This window comes from Dioscorea cayenensis, chromosome 8, assembly GCF_009730915.1.
Source record: "Dioscorea cayenensis subsp. rotundata cultivar TDr96_F1 chromosome 8, TDr96_F1_v2_PseudoChromosome.rev07_lg8_w22 25.fasta, whole genome shotgun sequence".
Lineage (NCBI taxonomy): Eukaryota > Viridiplantae > Streptophyta > Magnoliopsida > Dioscoreales > Dioscoreaceae > Dioscorea > Dioscorea cayenensis.
Window position 1 is genome coordinate 4,542,836 of NC_052478.1, and position 17,816 is coordinate 4,560,651.

A 17,816-nucleotide genomic window follows, 5' to 3' on the forward strand; every position below is an offset into this window, starting at 1 on the left:
TACAGTGACAGAAACACATTTGGGAATGTCAGGCCAACCTCTTCTTTTTATCTCATCACATTCAATTCCCCTACTGCTACTGCTACTGCTACTGCTACAGTTTTCCTATCTTTTTTATCCTATATAAGCCCCTTCCATATTGCCTTGCTTAATTTCATGCCAAGGGGAAACAGCATGCCTTTTGTTCCCTCTTGGTTATGCTTCTTGCTATACAGGTTCGGGTGGTACAAGAGGAAGTGGAAAGATAAAGTTTTCATATCTGATACTACTTTTCCTGCATGGTGCTATCTTTGCTGAGCTTCTCGTAAGGCCTTTACCGGCTCAGCTCTGGTTGAAGTAGATTTGTAAGGTTTTCTTGACCTTGCAAGACTTTTTCTAACTCAGAGCAATGTCATGGCCGCTCTCTACTCCGTTCCACACCAAGAAACACGCTCTTACTCTTGTCAAAACTCCCACCTTCCGTCCTCCCGTCTATCCCTCCAGAGCTTATTAGTTTGTCTACCTGTACTAATTTCTATATTATCAAAAACAGCTTATAATTTTTTATCTTTTCTTAAATGTTTTTTGACAACTTCATTTTTATGTAATGGATGAGCTAATTTCAGCATGCAAGTCAACCTGAATTCATGATTCTATGAGTAGAGTTGGTAATTGTTCAGTGTCACAAATGATCAAGGCATTGAATGAGAGTTTGATAGCACAAAAAATGGGAATATAAACACACAACACCAATCAACAAATTTATTAATATAATCAAAGAATTCAGACAAACCTTGATGATATAAAGGTAAGCAAAACAAAAGCACATTGTATTTACAAATTCCACAAGGGAGATAACATCACTCACTTAAACAAGATGTTTTTGCAAATGATCAGCGCATAAACAGGATAAGGCAATAAGTAAACAAAATTACAAAAAAGACTTTAACTGTTGCCGGTCGATGTAATATATTGATTGAAAGGGAACAGCCATGATCTTCGACTGCTCTCGCCATGAGAGATTGATCGTCGTAACCTTGATCTCGGGCATCGAATTAGACATGTAGTTGTATCTGCAGCTCCCATGCAAAGTGTCGGGCTGAGACGCATTGAGGGGAATTTCTGGAAGCTGAGTGACCGGAGAGAAGCCGAAGGCGAAATCCTTGTGCAATGGAAATCAGGCTTCCATAACTTGTTTGCCATTGAACTTGCAGATTCTGAGCCCATTGATGGACAAGCAGTACAAAGGGACAGTGAAAGGCTTGGCCTCGGTGACTCCCTTATCGGGCTCAAAGATTGGAGCTTAGCAAATGTCACAATTGCATGACGACACAGAGGACAAGCAATGGAACCTGGTGGCCCGGATACGGCCATGCTGCTGCTTGTGGAACATAGGTATAATGCACATCGAGTGCAAAACTCATGACCACAACCTGCAAGTTCGGATAACTGGTTCCGATCATCTTAAAGTAACTGCTTAAGCATTAGTTAGTCTACTTAAAGATTTTCCAAAATAATGCTTCTCGATAGTATTCGTGTTATTCAGCTATAAAGCATGGCCCTGAAACAAGGGGATCTAAGACAGATAATATGGAATTCTGGGGAAACAAAACCTTAGCAATAACTTGCTAAGCATCCATTAATGAAAAAAAAAACAGATAATTTTCAGTAATGGCCTCAGTGGGTGTAGGATTCAAGCACAAATACCTCCGGCAGCAACTGTGCATTTCCCCTCTAAGCAAACAACACAAGGATCGACTGCCGGTGACAGATTTGCATTTCTCCATCCATATTCTCTGCAAGATCAACAAGTGGTAATTATTTAGCATTCATTTAGACATATGTATGACAAGCACAAATAACTCAAAGAAGTTGAGTTTATTATAATAAAGCAATCATTTCATACATAGTTATTATTCCGGACTAGGAATGGCTAGGAGCTGCAATTGATGTGATAAGCTCAATCATTTGCCTTATTGTTTTTAAGAATTTATTCTTTTAAAAAAAGGACATTAGAACACTCTAATTTGATGTCGAAAGTGGAGAAAAAATCAATTTATATATTACTCACCTGGCAATCTTCACAATGCTCATAAGGGGAATAGAGAGATATGGGGATGGAAGGGCATGTAATCGACCTTCTGGCCGTCTAGTTAATATGCCCTCAAGCCAGTTTCTATGCCATGAACGTGCAACCATCACTGGAGTCCAGCTTCAAACACCGAAGCAAAAAAATGAAATTCAGCCAATTTAATTCATAATTATTTCCTGTAATTACCCATATTATTTAAAAAGAAAAAAAAATTTGAGTTTTAGAGACATGAGCTGATTTATGTGGGTTGTATATACCAACAGAATAAGCACATACCCATTAGCATTTTCGGCAGTCAAGCTAGCTCCTCTAGCAATAAGAACCTACATGTCAACATATGTTGCATAAATATCATGCTTATTAGAACATGAACCATTTCAAGCAAGAAACAAAAACAACATACTTGACAGCAAACTGCATTTCCTCCGTAAGCAGCATAATGGAGAGGCGTGCTCGCAGCACCTGTAAAGTGGAAAAAAAATAAGCCTCTCTAGAGGGCACACAATATATTCAGAAAATTAGCCGCTTTTACTGCATGTTACTTTCTTATAAACATATAATTACAATAACCAAAATCTTTTTTATTATTCTTGACCCTCATGCTTGGTCTAGAATATCGAGCCTTAGGGCTTTCTAATCAATAATGCTCCTTTTTCATTCAATGAGCACAAGCAAAAACCTTGACATCCAACATGTACATCGGCAATTGAAATCTTTCCATACCACAAGTCAGAATCATATTACTTTGACATAGAGCTCTGTAATGGTTATCCAAAATCATGCATTCATCAATCTAAACATTTGTTCTGTTTTGTGTATGAATAAAGATGAAAGCTAAGAGCTGATTGCTCACAGAAGAAAGAAGGTTTAGATTGCTACATAGTATAACAAAAAAGACAAGCCTATTCTCATATGACACAATGATATAATGCTTAGCTTGAATAAAGATAATCTAGAGGAAACATACAAGATCAGAACGGTCACAAACGAAATTTTTAAAATCAAAGAGAAAGAACAAATATACGGATTAGAAATAAAGGATGAGAACTTCAAAGGATCAACAAAGCCTAGTTAAGAAGTATGCAAACCTATAAGATCAATAGTAGTCCCATCTTCAACTGTGACGTCAGAGACAGAAGCACCAAGATCCAAGAGTAAGTGAACAGTCTCAGCATGTCCATTCAGCGCAGCCATGTGGAGGGCAGTGATGCCACCATCTGCCTTTTTGTTAACTATCTTAACTAGAGCACTGCCAAGGAAAAATTAGAAGAAAGTAATGTAAGAATTTATCAAAAACGAATTTGATGTAGTTGAGGAGCAGAGAATTCCACATACTCTTCATCAAATTCTGATGTAGAGGTCTCTTGACCTGACCTCATCCTCATAATTTTCCAAAAATCAGATATGCTCGGCACATAGTCAACCAGGAGAAGGCGAACACAGCGAGTGTGACCATTTAGAGCTGCAAAGTGGATAGCGGTTCCACCATTGAGATAATCCATTCTGTGAATCTAAAATCCAATGCCCATATATTGCATGAGAAGTGTAATAAAAGAAGCCATTCGGCATCATCATCATCAACAAAAAGAATAATAATAACTCATTAGAATCACTTACGTTGGCTCTGAAAAGGATTAGAGTCTGAACAACCTCCCAGTGACCATATTGACATGCTTGCATTAAAGCAGTCTGATAGTAACATAATATTGTTGTATCATTATTGAAACTCAATCAAATAAAAGCAAGCATGGTCTTCTTATAAATTCAGCATCATACAATGAAAATAAATAAACCAGAGCATAAAGTTCATACCATACATAAGATTCACAAGTGAATAGGAAAGAACAAGGAAAAGATCAAAGCTTTACCTGACCACGAATATTTCGAAGATTTATATCAACACCAGACTCGATCAAAAGGGTGACAATCTGCGGAAGCAGAAGGAAGGAACTCATCAAATAAAAGAAAACCATATCTGGCACACCAAATCAAATGGTGACAAAACATTGATAATCAGTAACCTCATTGTGGCCCTGTGCAGCCGAATAATGCAAAGGCGAATTCCGAACACCAAAGGTGGAATACCGGGCAAGCCGGGGATTGTATTCCAAGAGGGCCTTGGCTTCCTGAAGGTCGCCATCTCTGGCAGCTGAAACCAGCCTCTCCCCGGATGCAGAGCACCCAAATGAATTCCCCATGATGCTTAGAAACCTCATATCCTCAAATCCCAACCACCAATACACAAACAAAAACAATAAAAAAAAAAAAGGAGCTTTCCACCTTCTTGTGATCAAATTTCCCCCAAAAGAACGCAACTGAAAGCAGCCATCACTAAATCTCCAAAATTTGGGAACATGAAGCTAAAAAGATCAGCAAAAATGAAGACAATACAACAACAAGAACAACAACAACCATCTCCATCACAGTCCAAACAACTCCCATAAAACTTCTTAACAAGGGAGACAACCACCCATTAACAATCACGGATTCAATGACACCAACCCAAAAATAACTCAAAAACAATCCCAAACTGGCAAAAAAAGACGCCTTTTTGGGTCACAAAAATAGTAAAACCACATCCAAATTGAACATCATTGCCTAGCAAAATATATACCAGAGCTCCCAAAATCGCATCTTTAGGCGCTCCGCTTGCAATTCAGATCACATTGAAGCCCTGCAGAGCATGGAATAGAAAAATCAAGAGCAAGCTCAGAGGAACCAGAGAGGAGAATATTTGCCAACAGGTGCCTTGTTATTCTTATTATTATACTACTTAAAAATAAATGTATTAAAATATAATTTTGAATAAAAAGTAAGGTAAAAATAAAATAAAAATTTTAAAAATAAAAATAAAAAAGAAAAGAAAAAGTTATAAAAAGGCCTGCAGGGAAAAGTGGTTGCCCCCCATGCATGATTGGGAGAGAGTGAGAAAACATCTGTTTTGCCTTCTTCTTTTACAATTATACCCCTATAAAATATTTTAATCATTTCTATATATTAATAATGCATAATACAATATAGGATTAATTAATATTTATTATTTAATATTAAAAAAAATATATATATGAGAACTTTACATCCATCCCTTTGACATTTAGTACATGGATACAATGAGTAAGGTAACCATCATCAAAATAATATTTTGCATGATGCCACAACAACAAACCAAGATTAGTGGGTTATTATTAAAATAAAATTAAATATTGTTTGTTATGGCATCCCTGAAATCCTCCGTATTTTCATCTAACTTTTTTTTTTATGTTTATATTAACTCCTCTAGTTGAGTTAAGAATTTTAATTTTATTTAAACCGAAATTTCATTTACTGCTTTGACTTTTGACTTACCAAAAAAAAAAATCCAACCATGATATTTTTGCCTCTTTATGTAACCTTTTTTTTTTGTTAAAATCATTCAATTTATTAAGAAAATATGTAACCAAGTATAAATAATTTGGGCGTATATTATTATTATTATTAGACATATGTTAAACAAAAATTAAAGAAGATTGGTGAGCTGATATCAATGCCTTTTTAACTTAAAGATAAGCTCAATTGGTCTATGGAGTTGAAGTTTGGTAGAATCTAAAACAACTTTGTAAGGTGATGCCAATTGGTGGTTTGTACTATTCCCAATTGCATCAAATTTTTATTCTCTTATTTTTGTTAGTCATAGTCAGTTCAACTTCCACTACAAATTTAATCTCTCATGTATATAGACAAAATGCAACAAGTGCAATTAAATCGTGTGCACAAATAAAAAATTGATTGTCTAACTCGTATGTTTTTGACCGAATATCTATCACCATCTGATAAAATTTGAATTCGGTATTTGAATTTATCGGACCAATATTTTTTACAGTGGCCATTGTCATTGGGTTGTCAACCACATAATTTTTATATATATTATTTGTCAATCTAAATTTATTATTATTATTATTATTATTATTTATCTCACATCTACCAATCAACTTAGATTAGTCGTTTATTCAAAAACTTAGATTAGTCGTTTGATATCTATTTGCATCTCTCAACATGCATCTACCGATCAACACCATCACTCACTGCCTAACAAATCAATGTTTGTTATTATATCTGGCGTCTTTCAAAATAACTAAAATGATAGATATAATATATATATATATATATATATATATATATATATATATATATATATATATATATATATATAAGAAAAAGAAAGAAACAAATAAAACTAGTAGAGTTTCCATGAAAAATTTAAAATTTGGAAAAATCACAAATAGAAGAGAAGATCGTGACCTAAATATGCTGAAAATTAAGTATAACTGAAAATTAAGTATGATAATGGTGGTCCAGTTTACTTAGTTTTGCTTTTGATAAAAAAACCTTAAATATATTTTTAAATAAATTAAAGTCGATTGTAAATTGATTTGGATTTTAGATTCAATTTAAGTTGTGACCGATTAGATATGTTATTCCTTGGATGTGGTCTGATTACTTAAATTTTATATATATGCAATAGATATCGCCCAAAAAAAGCCCCCATATTTTTAAATATCAAGATCAATGGTAAGCTATAGCCCAATGGCAATTCCTCAGCAAATATTATAAATCTTAAAAATATTTATAATTTAAAAAATCACATAACTCACATTATAAGTTTTTTGAGTCGAATTCAACAGAATTTTAGTTACAAACTCTAGCAATGTTTTTTTCATGTGCATAAACTGTAACAATGATTAATGATTATTATTATTTAATATATATATAATATTAATATAATTACTATATTAATATTTATAACGTTCTTTTCTTTTTCTTTTAGGTTACCCATTTATTATCTCTTTATATATATTTCCAGCTCAACATCCATCTAACAATCTCTATAAATATATGTATGCATGTATATGTCTGTAAAAATAACATTAATGGGAGGCCTGCACTCACATGCATGATATTATTTAAATCTTGCCATTAATGAATATATTATTTTGTCTTTGAGATATGTCCACACTTTGTGTGTTAATTATCATTTTTTATCAGATTAAGAATTACGCTGTGATCTAAAACTTTTAGAAGGGTTGTTTTGTAATTTGGTATCTTATGGGGTGCATATGCAAAAAAAATAAAAAAAAATAAAAATAAAAAAAATAATTAATTAATTAATTAATGTAATTTGAATAAAAACATGGAAACGTGAAGCTCATTATTTTTGTAAATTTGATGGTCTTGTTTGGTAATTGGTACTAAGTTCATTTGAAAATGAGATGAGTCTAAATGCTGTTTGTTTTATATTAATCTTTAATTAATGGTGTTATTATTGCTCTTAATGTAAATAGGATACTACAAAAGCGGCTTTAACTATGGACAAAATAATGGTCTCTTTAATTTGTTAAATAATTATGTGATTGTGAACCATAATTTTGGCTCATTTCTTCACATAATCTATCATCAAGATATGAAATAATTTTTTTATCAGTTATTTAACTAAAAATAATTTAATATCATGTATTAATTTGTAAGTATGTGATTGTGAGTTAGGCTTCCTTAAATGAATATAAAAAAAAATTATATATATCCATATCAAATAACTTATAATATAATTCCTCATATTAATAACTCTAGATTTATATATATGTATATATTTATGTCATCTACCACATTTTGATGGCAACCGATCGAGCCAATTAAAATATACACCAACATGTATGTTCATACTACTGATTTGAATTAAATAATAATAATAGTTGTTTTTTTTTTTTTGACACTAGGTGATAAACACCTCATTTAAGATTTAAGTTAGGACGAATACATACGTGAAGCGTTAAAGATAATTAATTGAACCTTGCTATTCTTTAATCGAGTAGTTTTTTATACATACATAAATGATTTTAAAAATGATCACTAGAGAAAAATTTTGAAGTTTTTTTGGTCTGACTAATAAATTTTTTCGTATGGTCTATTATTTTTTAGCTAGTAATTTTTTTACTAGCATGCATTTTAATTCGATTTAAAAATAATAATAAATATGAAAGTGACTTATTTTGCTATTTAGAATTCAAATGTGACATGAGATTCACCAATTATTTTATTAAAATTATTAAACTTAAACATTTGGACGCTATCGTGCATAGGTAGATGCCTAATTAAGCTAAACTAAGTATAATTAAGCATTTGATTGTTGTATGCTAATAGAACAGCATGCCGTCTTCACACAACAATTCTTAAACAATGCATAGACTTTTCAATGTGATCTAAAAAATAAATAAATAAAAAACACCAAAAAACAAAAGAAACATAATCTAGTGAAATCAAGACAAATGTTACTTCTTTTGTTCTCTATAATTTTAATTATCTATTGAATCTAGACCAAGTTTTCATTAAAGCTCACTAATTAATTTCTAAGATGATCTACTGGTAGATTATAAGATTATAATATATATATATATATATATATGAGATATTGAAAACTAAATTAGTGGGCTAACCTAAAATTAAATGAAATACTTTTGATTGATGGAAATCAGAAAATTTAAAAAATGCGGACCTTGTTTTAATTATGGGTACCTACAGATATGGGTACATATCCATCTCACTTCATTAATTATTATTCATTATGTAACAAAACAGTACGTTACACTTCACCAAACATGTAAATGTTATTAATATCAAATTCCAATCCTTAAATCATATTGAGGTTAAACTCACATTAATATTATGTATTCACTATTCTTGAATTTTTTACATCTTAACAATTTTATTTTAATTTTATTGCTAAGTATATAATAATGAATTATACAATCCATTCTTCATTAAAAACTGCTCAACAAGTTGTATAGAGTTTTGATTTGATCATATTTTATCCACATTAATTCATTTAGAACATGTTTCAGTTACTTTATGAATATATATATATATATATATATATATATATATATATATATATATATATATATATATATATATATATATATATATAAACATTTTTAGAAGTGTTTAAGGTGTAACCGCATGAGTTGTCATAGTAGCATAATTGCATACGTATATTATATATATACACGGTGTTTTTTTAATTTATTTTTTAGATAAGTTGAGATGATATCTTAGTTTTCATGAGCCAACATGAGCAAAAAAAATAAATTTTTTTTTCCTATACAAATGCCACAAGCGTGGTCAATTAAAGGGGCGTGAACCTAAGCTATGAACAAAACTTTCATCCCATACGCCCTTACCATAATATGCAGAATACAAACGGCATATATACCCAAACTTTTAACTGAAAACTCATTATTGTCTAATAAGACTTAAAACTCAAAACATTTGAATAGCATTTCACAATAGAGTCTACACGGGTCTATGAACCCTATATCATGTAATCAAGGGTTGAACCAAGGGGGGCTAGCAGGGGCTGAAGCCCCCTCGGTGCTGGAGAAAATATTTTTTAAATAATATAAGATTTGGTAGTTTTTGTTTTTTTTATACTTAATTTTATGTAAAATACAATATTTGGGCATATGAAAGTGTGGAGTGTGGGTGTGCTTGAGTGGTTAGTGGGTTTATCCATAAGATTTGAGATTTTTTGATCCACCCACGTTCAAATCCCGCATTTTTTTTTCACATTTTATTTTTAAAAATTACTGTTATTTCAAAATTTTAATAAAATAAATCTTATATACAAATTTTGCATTTTTTCACATTTTATTTATAAATTTAAAAATTACTATTATTTCAAAATTTTAATAAAATAAATCTTATATACAAATTTTAGTAATTTTAAAAAGTTTGAATTGATCATGAAGTCAAACATATATACATATATGTTATAATGTACTATATATGCTAGAGTGAAACAACAAAAGTTTTTTTATAAACAATAGTTTGGTTGTTTGTACTGAGGAGGATCAATTTTATCATATTTAAAAAAAATACAAACTTGAGATGTATTTTTATTAGTTGAATTATTGAAAACCTCATATATTTTCTATTGGTAATAACAAAAATTTAAATTATACTTTATATTTTTTTAATATGTGTATTCAAATTTTGGTTATATTAGCATATTGTTTTTCAAATCCTGGTTCTGTCCGTGCATGTAATAAATTATTTCATATACTGCATCAAATATTTATTTAAAATAAATAAATAATTTCATACTAATAAAACAAACCCCATTAACACCCTTAGTCCCCTAACCTTCACCATCCTTTGCTACTGTCACATTAATTCCTCACATTAATTCCTCTCCGGCCCTCTTCGTCTTCAAATTTCATCCTCTCCATTTCTCCTTAATAAATAAATAAATAAATAAAAATACATGACTTGCTATTGATCTTCTCCTCTTCTCTCCTTTTCTCCAATCACTAACATGACTCTCCAAACTCCACCACCACCTTCTCTTCCCCTTCCTCTCTCCATCCCCCTCCCACCACTACCAACACTACCTTTCTTCCCACCACCTTCACCACCACCACCACCACCTCCACCAACTTACATCAAATTTGAAAACAAAATAAGCCCAAGTATCCTTCTCATCATAGTAATCCTAACAATCATCTTCTTCATCTCAGGTCTTCTCCATCTTCTCATCAGATTCATACTTAAACCCATCAACAGAGAAGCAGAAGATCACTTAGACAATAATGTGACAGTCCTCCAAGGCCAACTCCAACAGCTTTTCCATTTGCATGATTCTGGTGTAGACCAGTCCTGCATAGACACTCTCCCCATCTTCCTCTACAAAGCTATCATTGGCTTGAAAGACCCTTTTGACTGTGCTGTGTGTTTGTGTGAGTTTGAGCCTGATGACAAGCTTAGACTTCTCCCCATGTGCAGCCATGCTTTCCATCTTGGTTGCATAGACACATGGCTCTTGTCCCACTCCACCTGCCCACTTTGCAGGACTAGTCTTCTTCTCCCTCATCATGATCACTGCTTAGTTTCCCCAGCTTGTTGCATTCCCATGGTTCTTGTTTTAGAGTCTGGGAATGTGAGTTCTAGAGAGATTTGTAGTTCAGATCAAGTGCTTGCTGAACATGATGGTCATGGTCATGATCTTGAACATGATGATCAAAGCATGCAGATTGTTCAAGTTCTTGATGATGTTTTGGAGGAGAAGCTGATGGTGCCTGTCAAGCTTGGAAAGTTTAGAAGTACCACAAGTACTACCACTACTGCTCATGATCAAGTTCATGAAGGTACAAGCTCTGACCAAAAGATAGATCAAAGGAGATGTTTCTCAATGGGTTCCTGTGAGTATGTTATGGATCATAGGTCTTTACTTCAAGTGGCCATTAAACCAAGTTCTAATAAGAAGAAGATCATGAGTGGCCGGTTTCATTCATCAAGGAGCTTTGAATCTAGTGATCATCATCATAATCATCGTGCAATTGGGAATGTTTTGCAGAAGGAAAGCTTCTCCTTCTCAAAGATTTGGCTTAAAGAGAAGCACAAGGAGAGTAGTTCAGTGCTTTCTAGGTCTGAAGAAGCTCCATCTTTTGCAAGAAGAACACTTCTTTGGCTTGTTGGAAAACAGGAGAACAAGATGGTCAACCAAGTTTGATATATATATATATATATATATATTTGAGCTGGTTTGATCATATATCTTGTTAAAAGTGTTCTTTGTGTTATATGTGTTCATGATTTTTTTTTATATATAATATATACTGTATTTTTTTTTTTTTGGTTGTTGAAAGAAAGGTCATTGAAACTTACTAGTTTGATCAAATGAAATTATTTTAAGAGGATATACAGAAAGAAGAAGATGTTGAAAATGAGTGTCAAAGTTAATCAAGCACTAAATTAATTAAGGCTGGTGAGAGTTAGAGGTTATATTTATGAAGGGCAGGTGTTAGTTCTTATTATTTAATGAAGGTCTCACAAGTCTCACAACTTACAAGAGTTGTTGACAACAGTCATTATTGTGGTTGCCATTAATTGTCATGTCATGAACCCTAGAAATAATACTTCCAAAACACCTTCATAAAAAATAATTCAAAATTAACATTTATATATCTTTACTGTTGTTAATTAATTAATCATCTATATGGCTAAGCATCCTTGTCTTTTCCCCTTTCAAAGGTCTTGGAACCTCATCATCTTTGTTGTTTCTAACTTTCTATTAACCAGCATGAAAAAACTATTTTATATGCAAAACCACTCGTTTTCAATTCTTGATCAAGTTAATTTCTATGAAGTTTAATCAAAATCTTTAAGCGAATCAACACTCTTAAAATATACTAAATAAAATATTCAAATGGTTCATGTTTTTTATTATTCACAAAACAATAGAGATGATGATTCAAATGATAAACAAATGAAGACGGTATATCTTGGAATTAGCATGTTATAATTAACTTAATTTGTAACATAAGTTGCATTAATTTAGATATGAAAAGAATCTTATCGAACTCCTCAATCAAATTCTTATAGAAGTAAATAAATATGTCTGATTTTCATATTGGTCTTGAAAAGTCTATAATATTTTTCATAGATCTAATATTTTTAAGGGAAAAAGTTATTTATCTCTAATGGGCTAGTAACTTTCAAAAGTTATTGGTGAAAAATAATAACTAATGTGTAAATAGTCATTTGAGAAAAATCTAATGAAAATATTGTGCTATTAGAAGCCATGACATAGTCTAGTGCTTTTTACTTTACTTGTATTTGAGAGGTCTTGAGTTCGAAATCTTTCCAATGCAATATAAAAAAATAAAAATTAAAAAAAATATATGTCGGTAATTTATCAATATATATATGATCCTATTAATATTATTGCTTAATAAACACAACAATCTAAATAAAATGTCCTGAACATAAAAATGTCAAATATATGTTAACATTGGATATATTCAATTAATATATCACTTTTGCAATCACATCTTTAAAATTAAAATTAATTAAGATGTATTTACTGACAACAATGATTTTAGGATGACCAGTATATATAGATTGTGTCCTCTCATAATTTTCATAATTTTTAAATCTACTAATTTTTATATTAATATCGTGAACTGCGTGATCATAACAATAATTCTATCAATCTCAATCATTAAAATTGATTTTAAAACCCACAAACTATCCGTTTTTGTCTTTCTCTTCCGTCGCCATTATTACTGATTGCGGTTTATATATATATATATATATATATATTGATAAAAATGAATAAACCACTAATTTATTAAAAATAGGGAAAACAATACAAAGATGAAAAAACTCTCACCAGAAGTGAGAAAGAACAAAAAATATAATATAAAAAACTGGAACAAAAAAAAGATAATAATCCAATCAGACGAAATACACCATCTTATATATATATATATATATATATATATATATATATATATATATCATCGGTTAATTTTATTAGAAAAATAATGCTCATGGAACTTTCTTTAGTCGAAAAGACAGGAGTCATTTTCATTATAAATATATTATATAAGAAAACTAGAACTCAAATATCTAATGAGTTGAGAAGTTCAATTTTGGTTTGTCTTATTGACCCGTCAACTTGGGATTTTCTTTTCTTTTTTTTTTTCCATTGAAAATATATTAGGAGATTTTTTTTATGTTAATAAATCATTATTAAGTATTACTCAACCCACAAATCAATATTATTAACATAAATAAATAGATAAGCAAATAAATTTAATTAAAAGCTCTCATATATATATATATATATATACATACCATCTCTTCTTCCAAGATATAAAAATACTCAAAAAAGTTTAAAACACCGTAAACAAATATTTAAAAATGCTAAATACAACAATTATTCAGTTTATTCGTATTGAGTTTTTTGTGTAAAATATTTTTTTTAAAGGTAGATAAATCACTTCAATTAAAATAAATTAAGCACACTACAATCTTCCGCTAATCAGAAGTGGAGAAAGTAAAAGAGACACAAAACACCATACCACTAGGTGTAGTAGAACACATAGCTAGAAACAAACAACAAACAACAACAATAATAAAAACAACCACGATAATCAACATGCCAATCTCAGGCCCCATTAGAGAAAAAAGATCTAGCATATGAACAAGTCATGTGCCTCCTCATCATCGAATGGTCGAAATAGAGTTAACAAACTTCGCTCTTGACCCTCAAGTAGGCCTAACACCAGCATCACCAAACTCCACTAAACATAAAATTGTGTCAGCGTCAAACTTAGGCCCATCTAAACTTCCACCCACTGGGGTTTGGCTCCTTTGCTCATCATGTTCCCCAACTGGCCCAGAAACAGAGAAGCTTTTAAAATTTGTTTGGGCTGGAAACCAACCCACTTCACATAGGATAAGAGAGCCCTCCAAGACATCCAGATTTCTTGAGTTGATCAAATTAACCTCTTCTGGGCCTACACCAAATTTAAACCCAGCTTCAACAACAAATGGGTTCCAAACTCAGCGCTTAGAACACGGAGCCCACCTCCATTTGATCTTGCAGCTAACCACAAATCACCACTTGACATTAAATCCTTGAACCTGCTAGCTTTGGCCACTTGTCCTAGTCTTCTGTGCACGCTCAGACCAAGCCCTCCAAAACTCGACACCATGACGCCTTGAGCCACCCGCCCGGAACCTTGCGTCACCCTTCCAACCATCGGTCCGCCATTGAGAATCGGTGCGGTTGTCAGTCCTTCTCACTAACTCTCTCTGGCGCTGCATCAACGGTCCACCATCACCGTGGGAGCGATGCTCGACCATTGTTGGTAGTTTCCCCAACAAGGTACCTTGCCCATCATGTGAGCGAAGCTCAACCATTGCCTGAAGCTTGCCGGCAAAGAATTTGAGTTCACTGTCGGAGCGAGGTTCAACCACAACTGGTATCTTACCCAACAAGCCTCCTTTGCCATCATCATTGTCTGCTCCCCGATTGAGGAAATGGGAGCCAAGCTCCACCATCGTTGGGATCTTTTTTGTTACTCTCACAAGCATGGGAGCCAAGCTCCACCACCGCCGGGATCTTTTCGGACAAGCCAAGCCCTTCAGCATGGGAGCGGAGCTCCACCATTGTCGGTCTTACATTTGTCCACACGACATTCTCACCACGTCCTCCGCCAGTTCTCCATGCCGAAAACTCACGAGAACTTCTTCCACCGGGGAAAGAGCCAAGCTCCATTGCCCCCTTAGCTTTCCAACTTGCCGGCAGCAAGCTTTCATCGCAAGAGGAGTCCTAAGAATCCAGTTCTAGCAGTACAGACAGCACGCCTTCTTCCCCCTCATAGTTGTCAAAGGTCCAAACAAGATCCTGCTCTTCATTGCATGGAGGAGGGGAGAAGTGAACCTGAGTGAAGATAGGAAAACCCTGTGGGGTGAAGCATAGGCGCACGTCACCGTTCATTCCTCTTCTCTCAAATAATTTTGTGTTTAATGTAAAATGTTTGTGTCTCACCAAAGAGATGGGTTCAAATTTTAGACTACACAAAGTAAGAACGTGTATGTAGTTAATAGTTACGCTCCACTCGTGTGTCCACATTCATTAAAAAAAAAATAGCTTTATTATAACTAACAAATCATGCTTATTTTGTAATACCATGCTTTATTATGACATAAAAAAGGCAAAAAAAAAAAAAATGATTATTATCATACATAATACTCTTAAAATAAATTTTTTTCACTATCTACTTTTTCTGTGTTTTTATCAATTTTTTTTATATTAATAGGATCCAAATTTAGAAAAGAAGAAACTATCAAAAGCAACTGCTCATTTACCATCCTATACTCAAAACTTTTGATTTTATTGCCATTAATATCGTATTCAGAAATTTCAAATCAAAATTTCAAGAAAAGAAGTAATGGCCACAACCATGAATGACAATAAATGCAGTGAATGCTTCTGAAATGAGAAATTTATCTGAAAAGTTTTATCATCAGTGAATTCTGTGGATCATGTTCTGAAAAAATTGAATTCATTGATCACTGACCTTCTTAACTGCTTGAAAACTTTGCATTCAATTCAAAAACATGAACCAAAAAACTCAAGTGCAATGTTTGCATTTATTTCACGATGTTCAGTAATGACTCAAAAAAAAAATGACTAACTGTTTATTTTATTTTTGTAAATATAGGGGTATCAGTGCAATTATCAGCTTTTGAAGGGTATGAATGTAAACCAACCTATCGGATTCTAGTCCAAATCCAACCCGTTAAAGTCACCCGCACCATCCAAATAACCGCAGTGTAAGCTCATTTGTAACACGTTGGATATGCCTCGAGATACGATTTTAATGAAATGAACGGGTAGATGTATGCCATCCTTATCGGATCTATGTATATAACCCGCACTTCACGACCAAACCAATCCCATCACTCTTCCTCTCTTGATGACGACCGAGTTCGTCGATGTCGCTACGATGGCTCCGGCCAATCTCGACCGTTCGATGGAAACCCCCAGCCAATCGTCGCCGTCGAAACCCCTCAGCGGCGGCGCCGCCCGGCTTCTTGCCGCCGTCCTCCAAGCCCTCGTCATGGTGACGGCGCTCGCCCTCTTCTTCCTCTTCGCCGGCGTCGCAGCCTTCGTTCTCCTCCACCTCCTCGTTGCTGGCCGCGCCCTCCACCGCAGGCCCCACCCCTCCCCTCCCTCCCCTTCTCCCGGCCTCTCTACGAAGGATCTCAAGCTCCTCCCTTGCTCGAAGTACTCTCGCGCATCCATGGGCGCTTCGGATTGCCCGATTTGCTTGGAGGCTTTCCGGGATTGGGATCGCGTTAGGGTTATTCCTGGTTGCGGGCATGAATTTCATGCGCCGTGCGTTGATAAGTGGCTCGTTAAGACGCCGGCGTGCCCGATCTGCCGTCGCCCTGTGAGATCCTCCGGTGGTGTTCATCCGTGAGTTTCCCCGTCTTTTGTTTCTTCTTCCTTTCTAGGGGTTTTGGCTAATGTATATAAAAAGTACGTTTTTGCTCCTTTTTATTGTAAAAATCCTTGCTTTTTTCAATTATGATATATATACATCATAATTTAAGGTTGTGTTAACTTTTGATTTGGTTCTTGTTGTATGATTGATGTTGGTTTAGGAAGGGCATGTAGAGAATTGAATTCAATAAAATTAAGGTCCAGTGTGATGATGACTCACGGATGAGATGACTGAAAAAATGCAATTCTATATCTGTTTATTGAATGAGATTCTTGATTTGTTGGTGGTTTGCTGATTTTTATGGAAGGTGTAAACTGTGGATGAAATCCTTGAAAAGTTCTGAATGATTGCTGAATCAGTGGATTTTCATCTGAAAACTGTAAACATTGGTTTATGTTTATGTAATTGTTCTTTCTTTTCTAATTATTTGCTGCAATTTTCTTGATTGTTGTTCTTGTTGTTAGGATTGGATGAAATTCTTGAATGTGTTGGTGGTTTTCTGATTTACATTTGAAAACTGTAAACATTGAATCAGATAATTGGAAGTTTTTATAGTTTGGTGAACTGGTGCTTCTTCATCTGATGGCTGTAAACAACAGTTGATTTAAGTGTAAATCTTACATTTTTTTTCAATCATGTACTACAAATGCCTTGTGCTGGGTTGATTAGTTGTTGGTTAATTTGAATTATCGATGGTTGAAGATTGAACAGTTGCATGTGACTCCGGCAAATGGAATTTGTGCAAATTTTCATATTTTTACTAGTTGAAATTCATGACCTCTCCCTGAGTGAATGAATTATATTTCTGATATTTTGTCCAGATATCTGAACTTTTCAATGTTTAGTTTTTTTTATTAATATCGGCTCCCATTTTCTCAATGTTTACCACTTCTCATAATGTTGATCAGAAGGGT

At 33.4% G+C, this 17,816-nt stretch overlaps 3 protein-coding genes across 3 annotated transcripts; 2 read left to right on the forward strand and 1 right to left on the reverse strand.

The window, feature by feature from the left end:
• Positions 1-782: 782 nt before the first annotated feature.
• On the reverse strand, positions 783-4,819 carry LOC120267693 (probable E3 ubiquitin-protein ligase XBOS32). The gene is made up of 10 exons (XM_039275372.1): positions 4,093-4,819; positions 3,940-3,999; positions 3,689-3,760; positions 3,407-3,582; positions 3,160-3,320; positions 2,475-2,533; positions 2,348-2,394; positions 2,051-2,191; positions 1,687-1,775; positions 783-1,412 (listed from the first exon to the last, which is right to left on the reverse strand). Exons 1-10 carry the CDS (start codon positions 4,285-4,287, stop codon positions 925-927), a joined length of 1,488 nt encoding a protein of 495 aa, XP_039131306.1. The 5' UTR covers positions 4,288-4,819; the 3' UTR covers positions 783-924.
• Positions 4,820-10,157: 5,338 nt separating this feature from the next.
• LOC120266498 (RING-H2 finger protein ATL13-like) lies at positions 10,158-11,732 on the forward strand. The gene has a single exon (XM_039274129.1). The coding sequence runs from the start codon at positions 10,416-10,418 to the stop codon at positions 11,607-11,609; it is 1,194 nt and encodes a 397-aa protein (XP_039130063.1). The 5' UTR covers positions 10,158-10,415; the 3' UTR covers positions 11,610-11,732.
• A 4,627-nt stretch (positions 11,733-16,359) lies between these two features.
• Positions 16,360-17,180, forward strand: LOC120267547 (RING-H2 finger protein ATL56-like). The gene has a single exon (XM_039275227.1). The coding sequence runs from the start codon at positions 16,372-16,374 to the stop codon at positions 16,876-16,878; it is 507 nt and encodes a 168-aa protein (XP_039131161.1). The 5' UTR covers positions 16,360-16,371; the 3' UTR covers positions 16,879-17,180.
• The last annotated feature ends 636 nt before the right edge of the window (positions 17,181-17,816 follow it).

Coding starts and splice junctions, on each gene's coding strand:
- LOC120267693 (XM_039275372.1), bottom strand. CDS start 4,287: ATGAGGTTTCTAAGCATCATGGGGAATTCATTTGGGTGCTCTGCATCC. Junction 3,583..3,688: donor TAATCCTTTTCAGAGCCAAC/GTAAGTGATTCT, acceptor ATTGGATTTTAG/ATTCACAGAATGGATTATCT. Junction 2,192..2,347: donor ACTGCCGAAAATGCTAATGG/GTATGTGCTTAT, acceptor CGGTGTTTGAAG/CTGGACTCCAGTGATGGTTG.
- LOC120266498 (XM_039274129.1), top strand. CDS start 10,416: ATGACTCTCCAAACTCCACCACCACCTTCTCTTCCCCTTCCTCTCTCC.
- LOC120267547 (XM_039275227.1), top strand. CDS start 16,372: ATGACGACCGAGTTCGTCGATGTCGCTACGATGGCTCCGGCCAATCTC.